The 12,372-nt window shown below is 37.2% G+C and overlaps 1 protein-coding gene across 1 annotated transcript; it reads right to left on the reverse strand.

Annotated features, from left to right (window-relative positions):
- Positions 1 to 2,859: 2,859 nt before the first annotated feature.
- On the reverse strand, positions 2,860 to 3,942 carry LOC143709932 (urotensin-2 receptor). Its single transcript, XM_077200728.1, has one exon. The coding sequence runs from the start codon at positions 3,940 to 3,942 to the stop codon at positions 2,860 to 2,862; it is 1,083 nt and encodes a 360-aa protein (XP_077056843.1).
- Between the last annotated feature and the right edge of the window lie 8,430 nt (positions 3,943 to 12,372).

Raw genomic sequence — 12,372 nt, forward strand, 5'->3', positions numbered from 1 at the left:
ACATATTTTCTAACCAGCACATCACTGCAGGCGTTCTGAGCAAGTGGCGCTTAATCTTCATGAAGCTTCGAACCGGAAAAGGACAACCGGCTTCCGGTTCAAACCCGCTATGAATCATGGGTAAATTCGCTAACCAGGAAAAAGGTGGATAGCGCCGGGAGTATATCAACTTGACGGAAGAGGAAGTGAAAATGCCTCAAAAAAAATCTGGAAGTCAAAAACGGGTTTGTAAGTAGGCATAAATTGTTAGTGGACCGCCCGTGACGATGACGTAGCCTACGGCACTATTCTGTGTTTACGCACGCTTTGTACATGCGGCCCCAGGTCTCTAAGGTAGCATTTTTCGACAAGTTAGCACGTTTCGATAGTGCAGGGTGCAGCGAGTACACCGTGCAAGGCTTTGCCTCACGTGCAGCCGGTGTCGGCATCTTTATACGAGGCTCCGCCCACTTTCAACACCCTGCTGCGGTCCACGCTGTTGCACCTGTCTTGCAAGCAGTCTAACTTCATGAACTCTGATAAAAAATCCTCTGCCAGCTACTGTACAAACTACTATCAGCTGTTTGTGAGGTTTCAGTGCATCTCTTGAAGATGATGTGGAGTTGTATTACTACTACAATGTCCCCTATATTGTCAAATACAGAATGATTCATCTCTGCCAACCATCTTCACATAATATACTTTCACATTATCTGATCCAGACCGTCGGCAAAACTCAATTTAAACAGCGCAAAATGACTGCCTGTGGACGTTATGGGTAGAAATGATTATATTTCTGTTTTTATTCACACAATATATATTAAAACTAGTTTTAATGAAAATTCATGTAGTTTTAGGAAAGGTCAGGGAGCAGCAAGGCTTTGTGATCTATTTAGACAAAGTTATTGACTATGCAAATTTCAAAACGGTCAAAATGACGCCTTGTTCGTTCTAGTGTTAAAGATAATTACCATAAGTTTAAATGTTGCGGTTAAAATGACTGCTGGTGGCCGTTCTAGTGTTAAAATTGCATGATAAGGGAACTCAATTTTCTAAATATATGAGAATGATAGTCAAAATACCATAAAAGCGCATGATTTTATGTAAATTAATATGAAAAAAGTCTCCACTGTGTTGGGGGCCCTGTCAAGATTCTTTTCATGGGGCCCAAAATCCTTAGCAGCGCCCCTGCCTATGGCCAGACTCATCAGACTCATTGACTGTTCCTCAAGCACTAATGCATTATGCTCAGAGTTCAAAGACATGAATATGCATAGGCCAGTTTAGCCCTAAGCAGCAAATGCCACCGTATGGATTGTGAGCTGGCAAAGCAATTTGTAGATAATTTTGGCCCAGATCGGCTGTTGATTAATTTCTTAGTATACAAGCAGAGCTGAATGGACTACTGATGAGTGTGCTTAGTATTAGTACACTAATATCTATATATTAAATAGACCATTTGTTGATTGGCAATGTAGAATTTCACTTTGAGTTGGTACCTTAGTAAGGAATTAGTGTCATTGTGTATTAGTGCAATGATATGGACCCAATGATAGAACTAAATGTAGGTTCATTAAACTTTATGTTTTTGAGCGTTGTACACTGTGTCAGCCCCCCCCCCCCCCCCCCCCCCCCACACACACACACACTAGATTTAAATTTTTGTCATCCACTTAATTACAACTCTATGAAAAATAATGTAACATTTCTGTGATAAGAGACAGCATTTTGACTTATCAGAAATATGTGGGAAAAGTTACTCTTGGCACAATAAACTTTATTAATAGTCCTGAAATCATGCATATTTATCTGGACTGTGAAAGTAGCGATATTTCTTTTTTTTATTTTTATTTTTTTAATAAGTGATTATGCCAGTAGTGTGTTGGCTATATATGATAGGTGTATAGCCTTACGTTATCTTCACATGCTTGCCGAAAGATCCTACTTCCCACATCTGCGTTTGTAATTACAAATGTGTCACATTCAAGTGCTAGAAATTCTGGTTGTTGTTTATGAGAATTGGTTAGGTTTAATTTAATCTCAGCAGGGGGTTGCACAATTGTTTTACAGTAGGTGCACTTACCTAAGAAAGTACTGGGTAATATAAGGAAACTACATGGGTTAAGGTTAGGTTTAGCTATAGGTTCAGGGTTAGTAGTTATTACCCAGTTATTGTAATTACTATAATAAGTATATATATATATATATATATATATATATATATATATATATATATATATATATATATAATACTATATGCGACATGGGGAAAATGACTGTAAAAGTGATACCCAACAGGGGTATCTCTTAGGCCTTGAAATCAAGACAGTCCTGCTTGGATGTCACATTTCTGAACATTTTTCTATCTACAAGTATTCAAAGGGAGTGGGATTAGTGCACTGCACTGGATAAAATAGGTTCAAGCTAAAGTGGAAAATATGAATGAGTTGGTTGTTTTGTGAATGGAAGGCTGGAAATTTTCAGCATTTATCTGTAAACATTGTTCAAATAAGGTTATGGCCTTGATCGGTTTTTAAGTGGATATTGGAGTTTGCTTGTTGATTAAATGGAATGCTTAAAAATAAATGAATTGCTTCTGAATAATAATAATAATCATAAAAATGGTGTCAAATCTATTTTGTATAAAAATTGGTGTGCCTATTGAGGACATAGTTTTATTGATTTTAACTCATTTTATTAGCCTAATGCTATATAAAGGGACACGTGGGGAAAAATAATGTTAATCTGTTTTCATATATTAGCCTACTATTTAAAGATGTAATTGATGTTTGTGAATATCACCGTACAGGGTACAGTGAAGTTCACCTAACTGAAGAATCATGCTTACCTTTACAGAACGGGTTAAGCTTTCCAATCTCTTCACTGCATCACCTTTAACTGCGCCATGACAAGCGTCTCAGAGTTGACCTCAAACTGATTACTGGATGACGCAGACTTTCCCCATGAGTACAAGCTCGGTGGGCGCTTTTTAAACGATGACGTGTAGCGGTAAAAACTCTTGTGGCGGTTTTTAAGATACTCTCGATAATTCTTGGTCAGAAGAGTGTACAGAAACGGATTGATGCAGCTGTTGCTGTAGGTCAGACTTGCCACGAGGTAATTGATGCTCGTGTGCGTGTGTGAGGCTAAACTGAAGGGCTTGTGGTACAGGGGGACAAGTTGCCAAATCCAAAAGGGCAGAAAACACGCCCAGAACACGAGCACGATCGTGAAAATCATTATCAAAACTTTCTGTTTTGGCGAGCGCTTGCTGCTTTTATTAATAGCCGACGTCTTTTGAGACTCCAGGTACGTCTTGGCTAGTCTGGTGTACAAGTAACCAATTACAAGCCCAGGCGCCATTATGCTCGTGCAGAACAGGACAGTCAGGTACAGTTTATACGCCTGGGGTGCCCAGGCAGGCGCGCACATTCTTTTTACCCCTCCATCTGCGGTTGTCTTGGTAGTCTGGTTAACCATGACCATCATGGGAAGAGTTAGGACGAGGGACAAAATCCAAACGCCCCACGCCATGGCTTTTCGGTAGCTTTTGGAGCGTTTCACAGTATCCAATGGTTTAGTCACTGCCAGGTATCGCTCCATACACATCACTGTCAGAGTAAAGATGCTCGCGTGCATAGTTAACAGGTCCAGACTCAACAGTATCTTGCAGCCCACATCCCCAAAGTACCAGTCCTTCAGAAAGTACGTGCACACCACGAAAGGAATCGTGGAGAGGTAAAGAAGATCCGCGAGCGCCAGGTTGATGATGGAGATGTACATGGAAGTGGCGAAGCGTATAGAATGACACATAACTACCAGCGTGTAGACGTTTCCCGAAACTCCAACGATGTAAACCACCGACAGCAGCGTCCCGAAAGTCGATGTTATCACAAGCTCGTCCACCGAACCGGAGTTGCTACGGGACGGACCGCTGACACTGCCAGACTTGTTGTAATTCATTGCGTTCGCGGTGAATGCGGAGCTCTGCGCGGGAACTTTATGCCAGGTGCGCCAGACCCCACACACACTGTTTGGTTATTTGACAGATGTGTCTGAGCGCACTCGCCGGTGTCCGCAGCTCCTGACGTCAAACCGTCGCTCCGCACTTGCCTTTTGGCCACTAAATGTTTTCGAAGAAAGTTTAGAGACAACGTGCATTTATTTACAGTTTTTGATTGTCTTTTACAAAAAAAATCCTTTACTATTTCAAGGAACAAACATCTGAAAAAAAGTACATATCGCAGAAATGTCACAGATTTAAAAATCCAAAAAGCCCTATTGTCTGATGTTATGCATCCAATTAACGTTATAATTTCACTTTTTTTAATGACTGGTACGTACAGACAAAGGTCTTTTTTTAAAGATACCTTCTCTAAAGGTTTATTCTGGTGTGAGATGTAGGCTATGAAAAAAAATCTCCTCTGCATTGGCGTGTTGCAAATGACGTTAACCCCATTATCACAGTGCATCTGACCTTGGGTTAGTCCCACAGGGATCTGCAGTGTTCTCATGATCCGTTCCTGTGAAAGTCAGGACCGCAGACTAAAAAAATGACTGCAGCCATTGGCTGCATAAATGAAACATTCTTTTTCTTGTACAGAATCACTCAAAAAATACGGTGTTTCTCAAAACGTGTTCGGATATCACATATCTGAACACGTTTAGAGAAACATCATATTTCTTGAGGCGTACACATTTGTTTAGATTTAGGGGGAGACTGGGTATGGGAAAATATGTGATTGTTTGTGAATTTGATACATTGTAGCCACATTTGTCTGTAATGCACTTGTAACAATGAGAGGTAATTTGCTGAAATAAGATCCACACAATGTTTTTGAAAAGCAAAGAATAATCAGTTTTAAATAAAGTGAAAAACTAACAAAAATCATTCTATTGTTTTTTATTTAAGGACTTTTACATTTAGAACAAAAACAGTTGCTGAGTGTGTGTTTTTGTTTGTACTGTAATCTTGTTGTCACATAACAGTTCAGTCAACAGATATTGCTACCAGCCTATTTTATGTGAATTTTGAGATCACAAAAAAAAAAAAAATGCTGGACAGAAACGCAGAGATGCACATTCTACAAATAATGTTTTTTTTTAGCTGATAAGACATGAGCATTATTGATGATCATATTTACTACAAATCCCTCAATGCGCAACAAAAAACTCACATTATTTTGTCTTCACAAGGGATTTGATTTATATTTGGAATCGTCATAAAGGGTTGGCTGTAACATGTTTAATGAACCTTTTACAACTATCCCCAACAATCATAACATAACTTGGCTAACTGTTATAGCAAGTGGGTTTGAAGTTTAGCTAGAATGCAAAGCATCCAATTAACTAGAGAAACAAATACTTTAGATTATGCATGTTAAAAAACTGCATCTACAATAGGATGATTGCAAGGCAAAAAATAATCTTGATTAAAAATGTTACCTTCCTTCCTGAAAATCTGTTTTTTGGTCATACAATGTACAATGTTGCTCACAGTAACATGCCAATGATGATGCACTGGGTGATGCAAGTGTATGATATTGATGACATCACCACAGCTCTTTTCTGACTTGTGACAGTGTTACAACACTCCCCGGTCTCCCTATACATGTTTGTTACTTTGAAGAACAGAACAAATATTCAACCTAATTTGTTTTACTGACTGTTTAAATGTAGCTACATTTCAACTTTGTAAATAATGTCAGAAATTTGCTTCACACACATGCAGGTCAAGAAAAAAAAGGAGAACATTTTATGACTACTTGGCAGACCAGTTGCTGAATAACCTTACCTCAGTCTTTTTTTAAATAAATGATTGTTGAATTGTGATTTCTGATATAGCTGTAATCTGATTTGAAAGTTGGCTGATTGATTTACAGAGCCCCATATTTATTGATGATCATATTTGTGTAACATCTGTAAACAAGCAACAATCTTAAAAGTGCATGGATTGTCATTTGAAAATCCATTATTTATTTCACAATCAAGGGACAATGTTTAAATCAGTTTATGCAATTTGTGAAGCCCCAGTTATTTGCCCAGTGTTGTGTGACTGTTGGATTTGTGTCTTGGCAGTCCCCATGCATGAAATGTCATTTTGATATTGCTGTTGAGAATTTTGATCAACACCTGTTGTTATGGTCTATAAATAAATTTCACTTTTATTAAATTAAGTAGTCAGATATAGGGACATATCCCTTGGGGCTTTGAAGTAAATACCAAAGGTTGGTGATTTTATATTAAAGCGTTCACCACACTTCTTCTGCAGCATAACTGTTTTATGTTTATGAATGACGCCGCCATTGATCCGGATAGATCCTTGCACAAGAATGAAAGGCAGAATTTCATGAGCCAGAGATACAGTAAGTTCAGCGTGTGCATGATGTTGAGAGTTCTTTGGATATTTGAGACCGAGAGCACATGATTGGCAGGGCGGAACTGTAGCATAACAATGGGAGCTGAATACTGATGATGCTTTACGAAAGCTGCTGAAGAGGAACTTGCAGACAAGTGCCAATTCAGGCACACACAGCACAGAGAGTTGTGTGCGTATTTAAATGATTTGCAAAGCAAAACACTTCCTGTAACAATTCTTGGTGTTTTGATTAGTTGCATGACATAAGACACCTTGTTTTCTCCTTTAGGGGAAAACATTATTTTCAGGTGTGTTAATGGGGAGCTGTCCATGGTGCTGTCCTGCATAGAGAACATTTTTGTTAAGGTCTTGAAGTTGTCAAAGCAGACTGACAGATTTTGCTATTATTGCATATGGACAATCCTCACAAATACAAGTCAAGTCACCTTTATTTATATAGCGCTTTTTACTATACAGATTGTATCAAAGCAGCTTTACAGAGATAACAGGAAAGTAGTTGTAATAGTATTGTTAAATATAAAATGAAATGTCCCCAACTAAGCAAGCCAAAAACCAACGGCGACAAAGGCGATAGAATACAGAAAGCATTACTTGAGAAGGAAATTCTTCTTAGCAAACTTTTAGTCACAGTGGTGTTGACTTGTATTGTTCCCGGGTGCAAGAATTCAGAGAGTAAATATTTAGCGGGAGTGAGTTACTTTGTTTTTAGTGAAGGATCCAGGGCGTTGCAGTGGCTAAAGGCAGCAAAGAATAATAAATATAAAGAGAACACCGCTACAGAAAATTAAAAAAAAACCTCCATGTTTGTAGTCAACATTTCAAACTGGATGAATACGAATAGTGTTTTAGGTCAAATTGAGGTGGGAGGGGAAATGAAAGAAACGGCTATTCCGTCAGTTAATTAGGAAGAAGAGGCAAAACGCCGTCGCGTACAGGCAAGAACCCTGTTGTTGTGTTACATTTTTACCATAACTTAATAACCCTTTGACTTTCCGACTTGTCTGTGGGCGGGGGTACAAAAATGTGGAAGTACAGTCTTTTGTTGACACACAAACATGAATTTCTCGGTCCAGATAACACGGAGTAAATATTGTTCATATATACTGACATTTTAACAATACAGAGTGGGTTGAAAATCATTTCTCACTATCAAATCTAAACACGGAGAAAGTGTAAACATTGTTTATTTACATATACCACCGACATTTTACCTACAAATCAGGTTGAAAGTCTGAAAACTTACGCTTAAAACTTCTCCGTACTGCAAGTACATTTAGGACTTATGTAAGTGTGTATTGGCTTGTCCTATTTCACTCTGCCTCAAGTCCTTTCCTTTGATAAAGTAGAAGATAGTCTGTACTCCAAGGCACAGTTTCTGTTCTTCATGCTGTGTAGCCAGCAATGATCAAATCAAACGGCTCAGATCAGCTGCAGGGATCATCTGCAAGCAGCTGTCTATTTCCCGTCTCCAACCACACAAATGAACACTTGACTGCAGGGCTAGAAACATTTCCTCAGTGCAAAGATCTCCCCTTCCTAATTCAAACAGTGGAATGATTGTGTTTTAAATGGGCAAAGCCAACAAAATCACAGTTTACATCTGCCTTTTGTTCTATCTTTTCAGCTTCTAGTACTAGACTAGACATACCTTTCCGAGTTGATTTTGAATGCAAAAACAAAGTAAAACTTGAATCTTTTTGGCTACTGTTTTTTCCCCCCATTTCTTCCTTCTGTGTTTTATCTTATTTGCATTCACGTTTCTTTGTTTTTCTGTTTATAAAAAGGCTTGAATAGTTGTTATTCTGTGTCGAGTTCTAAAGTATTCTGACTTTATGCCTGGTTTATATGCATTGACAGACAGCATAGAAACATTTGCTTTGAGTCTTTGACTGCTGCTTTTTGATTAGGTGTTAACAGATGACCTTGCAAATGCGCCAGGCCACTGTGACTGTAGGATAAGATATTTACTATATCAATGACTGTTAATTTCATTACCACATGTTGATGTGTGAATAGCAAGACCAGACTGATTTATAAGATAAAGATACCTCCACAGGGGGAAAAAGTCCTAACTATTATAAAAGATGACTATGCCAGGACCTTCTCTCGTTTTGTATTTAGAAATGTGACATCAATCATAATTGGGTATTTATCATGAGAATAAGATGATGCCCTACTAGGTCTTCACCGAAATCATTAAAACGTGAAAAAGATATTCCCTTTTAAGGTTTCTCCTGGGTTTTCAGTGATATATAATGAATACCAAACCTAATGATGTGCCCAAGGAGAAGCCAAGGTCAGAATTCATCATCTATATATTTTGTGACTGCTGTGGATTTTCACACCGTTTCATGCAATGGCTTCCATGTATTCTCAAGTGGCTTTTGTGGGGTGCTGGAATCTTCAGCTCTTGCTTTTTGATGTGAATGCACAGTAATCCTGTTTTGTAATCGATGTAATGATTGAGCCCCGGGTCTCAAGGACTGAATAGAGACTCAAGGATTTCTCTGGACAGACACACTAATGTCCAAAAAATACAACCAAGGATTGTATTTAAAGTGAAAATTTGCAAGAATAGGTTTTAACATTTTTTTAAATATTTTTTTTTATATCTGAAATCTATATTTTTAATAATGTCCTCACTTTTTTGTAAAATGTGTAGATCTTTACATATATATATTTTCAACATTTTTATAATACTTTTAAAAAAAAATCACAATTTGTATGTATTTGTGTTTTTTTTCCCTTTATTTTATTCCGTTTTTTATTTTTATTTTTATTTATTTTTCCAAAATATGTCATCCCCAAAAGAATGTTTTGGGCTTTATTTTCAGGTTTACCATTTTCTTTGTACCCAATATACAGGTGCTGGTCATATAATTAGAATATCATCAAAAGGTTGATTCATTTCAAGAATTCAACTTAACAGGTGAAACTAATATAATATATAGACTCATTACATGCAAAGTGAGTTAGCCTATTTCAAGACTTTATTTGCATGTTATAATTTTGATGATTATGGCTTACAGCTTATGAAACCCACAAAATCAAAATCCCAGAAAATTAGAATATTACATAAAATCACACAATAATTACACATGAATACCATGGTCATTAAACCAGGTTTTGGTTCTTTTGGCAGTGTGGGCAGGTGCAAATCCTGCTGGAAAATGAAGGAAGCATGAAGTGCTCTGAAAATGTCCTAGTAGACGGCTGCGTTGACTCTGGATTTAATAAAGCACAGTGGACCAAAGTCCTCTTTTCTGATGAGAGCAAATTTTGCATCTCATTTGGAAACCAAGGTCCCAGAGTCTGGAGGAAGAATGGAGAGGCACACAATCCAAGATGCTTGAAGTCCAGTGTGAAGTTTCCACAGTCTGTGTTGGTTTGGGGAGCCATGTCATCAGCTGGAGTTGGTCCACTGTGCTGTTCACTCAACGCAGCCGTCTACCAGGACATTTTCAGAGCACTTCCTGCTTCCTTCAGCAGACAAGCTTTATGGAGTTGCTTCCTTCATTATTGGGTATTGTCTTAGAAAAAATATTAATATACACTTGTTATTAATTAATCACCATATAATTCATTTAAATTGTCTGTTCTAATTCGTATATAAAAAGTGAAATAACAGTAATCTAAATATTAGCAATTACAATGGTACAATTTTTACATATTATCTCCTTTAGTTTCTCCATTATGATGATCCCTAAACCGATGCCTGCACTTCAACAAACACAAAAGAAAGTAAATTCTAGACTGTGAACGTTATTTAGTACCACCCCTGACAGAATGCTCTGCAGCTAATACTTAACCTTTGACTGTGTCTGTGCTTTGAAATGAGTTACTGCTATTATAACAAGAAACTAGTCAAACTAGGTGATGAAAGTCTAAAAAACTTGATGACTTTAATTACCTAGTCCTGATAGGATTCTGACATTACAGCACCTATAAGTGCTTTGGGCATAATACAGCTGCTTTGGCAGCTTAATTATAGATGTAGCACAAAGTGCAACTCTGAAATGTATTTAACGCACTTCCTTCTGAGAAGAAGCAGTATGACTTCATTATGGCGTTTTGTGTGTATATATCTCTCTCTCTCTCCAAAAATGTCTGCTTTGCGAAGGCCGTCATGACAATACAAGTGAGAAAATACTAAAATGCTCATTAATTCTGCCCTTTATTTATTTTAATACATCTGTTTTTTTCCTGTTCTCTGCTTTGATTGGACGTTTGTCTGTTCTCAGCGTTTCAGAGAGGCTACCAGTCTCACAATGGTGCATAACACATGATGTTAGACAAACAAAGTTAAAAACTTAACACTGATCAAATAACACACAGATGTCTTTAAACAAATGACCTTCATGCTGTTTATAATTAAATAAGCAAACTGTGCACTTCAGCCTTCTGTCAGGATTGAAAGGTTTCATACTGTGGTAATAACTCTTTGAAGAGCACTCTGCACCAATTCCCTAAATGATCTTTCCAGTCAAATGATGGGCAACATGCATCTCTATGCTCTAATCAATGGTGAAATCAATTACTCATTGTATGTCTATTAACGCTCATTTTAAAATGATGACTCTATACTGAATGTGTAATTCTGTGTTGAAGAAACGGCTGTTAAACAACAGGGACAGTTGCACCAGCTGTGCGCAAGTAAAAAAAAAGATTATATATATATATATATATATATATATATATATATATAGATATATATATACGCTTATAAAACAAAACAAAACTGTAGTTTAGCATTGCCCCTTACATCCAGTTCCTTAATATGATTTACATGCATAATCATGAAATAAAATATTTAGTATATTTAAATATCACATTTCAATGTAATTTTCAACATATGGTAATTTGAAAAGCGTGCCTGTTGTGACATTTCTCCAAAATTGCAAGTCTATAACCTAAATACTATAAAGTAATAAATCCAGGGATTACAGCCAGGAAAAAACAACAACAGATAAATACAGATCTGGAAACGTTTTATTACGTACAGTATATGCTGCACCTACACTAAACACAAACTTACTGTAAAGGTAAGGTAGGCAAATTTTGGAGCGGTTAGCAATAGCAAGTTAGTTTTAAAAGCATGACATCCCACCCTCCCTTCATAGCGTCTCCGAAGCCACGGCACCTTCAAAACACATGGACGCACACAGCAGAGTTTGCAAAGAGATGAGAGACGGCATTAAACTGCCTCATATCTCAAATCACAACATTACAATAATAATGAGCATAAACAACTGAAAGAGCACTGAACTGTACAACCTGACTGCTGCAGATTCATTTTGGCGTTGATAGTGTTACCATTGAAATGCATAAATTTGAGTCACAAACAGCTGCTGTAACCATATCCAAGCCCGTAACCACAAAGACTTCCTCCCAATATTCAGAATAGTGGTTGATCAATATACATTTTTAATGACCAGTTTATGTAGTTTTATATTTGGTTCCTCTTAATATTGCATATTTGGTTGTATCCTTTGACAATACTGCCTCAACTCCTCCCATTTCTTCATCTCTTCTTTCACCGGTCCATTTTTCGTTAGTTTTTATCCCTCACATTATTAGCTTGCAACTCTTCTTAGAGCTGGTGCTTCTAGGTATATGCTACTCTAGGCTCAGATCACTTCCATTGCTAATTGAAACTGTTACACTTGAATAAAGCCCTATTCAGAAGGTAATGAATTAGTGAAATTAGTTAAAAATAAGACAATAAGGTACATGAGGTAAACAATAAGCTGCTTTGTATTTTTAATATTTGTAATTTTATAGAATATTTTAAAATTGTGCTTATGTTGCTGCCGCAATAATGGCCCATTTCAGATGTTTATATGCATTTGTTCACCTTGTCCTTTTTGTTATTAACAGCTCCCACTCGCTGAGGTGGAGCGGTGATGAAAAATTGTTCTTACAAATACTTTTCAGCATTTAAAAGTGTGCATTTTTAAAATACATGCAAATTACAACAAAGTGCAAAAGTTACTGTTTACTGCGCTACTTGTGAA

Source organism: Siphateles boraxobius, unplaced genomic scaffold (genome assembly GCF_051911475.1).
Source record: "Siphateles boraxobius isolate OS27281-9 unplaced genomic scaffold, OSU_SipBor_1 46, whole genome shotgun sequence".
Classification (NCBI taxonomy): domain Eukaryota; kingdom Metazoa; phylum Chordata; class Actinopteri; order Cypriniformes; family Leuciscidae; genus Siphateles; species Siphateles boraxobius.

Coding starts and splice junctions, on each gene's coding strand:
- LOC143709932 (XM_077200728.1), bottom strand. CDS start 3,942: ATGAATTACAACAAGTCTGGCAGTGTCAGCGGTCCGTCCCGTAGCAAC.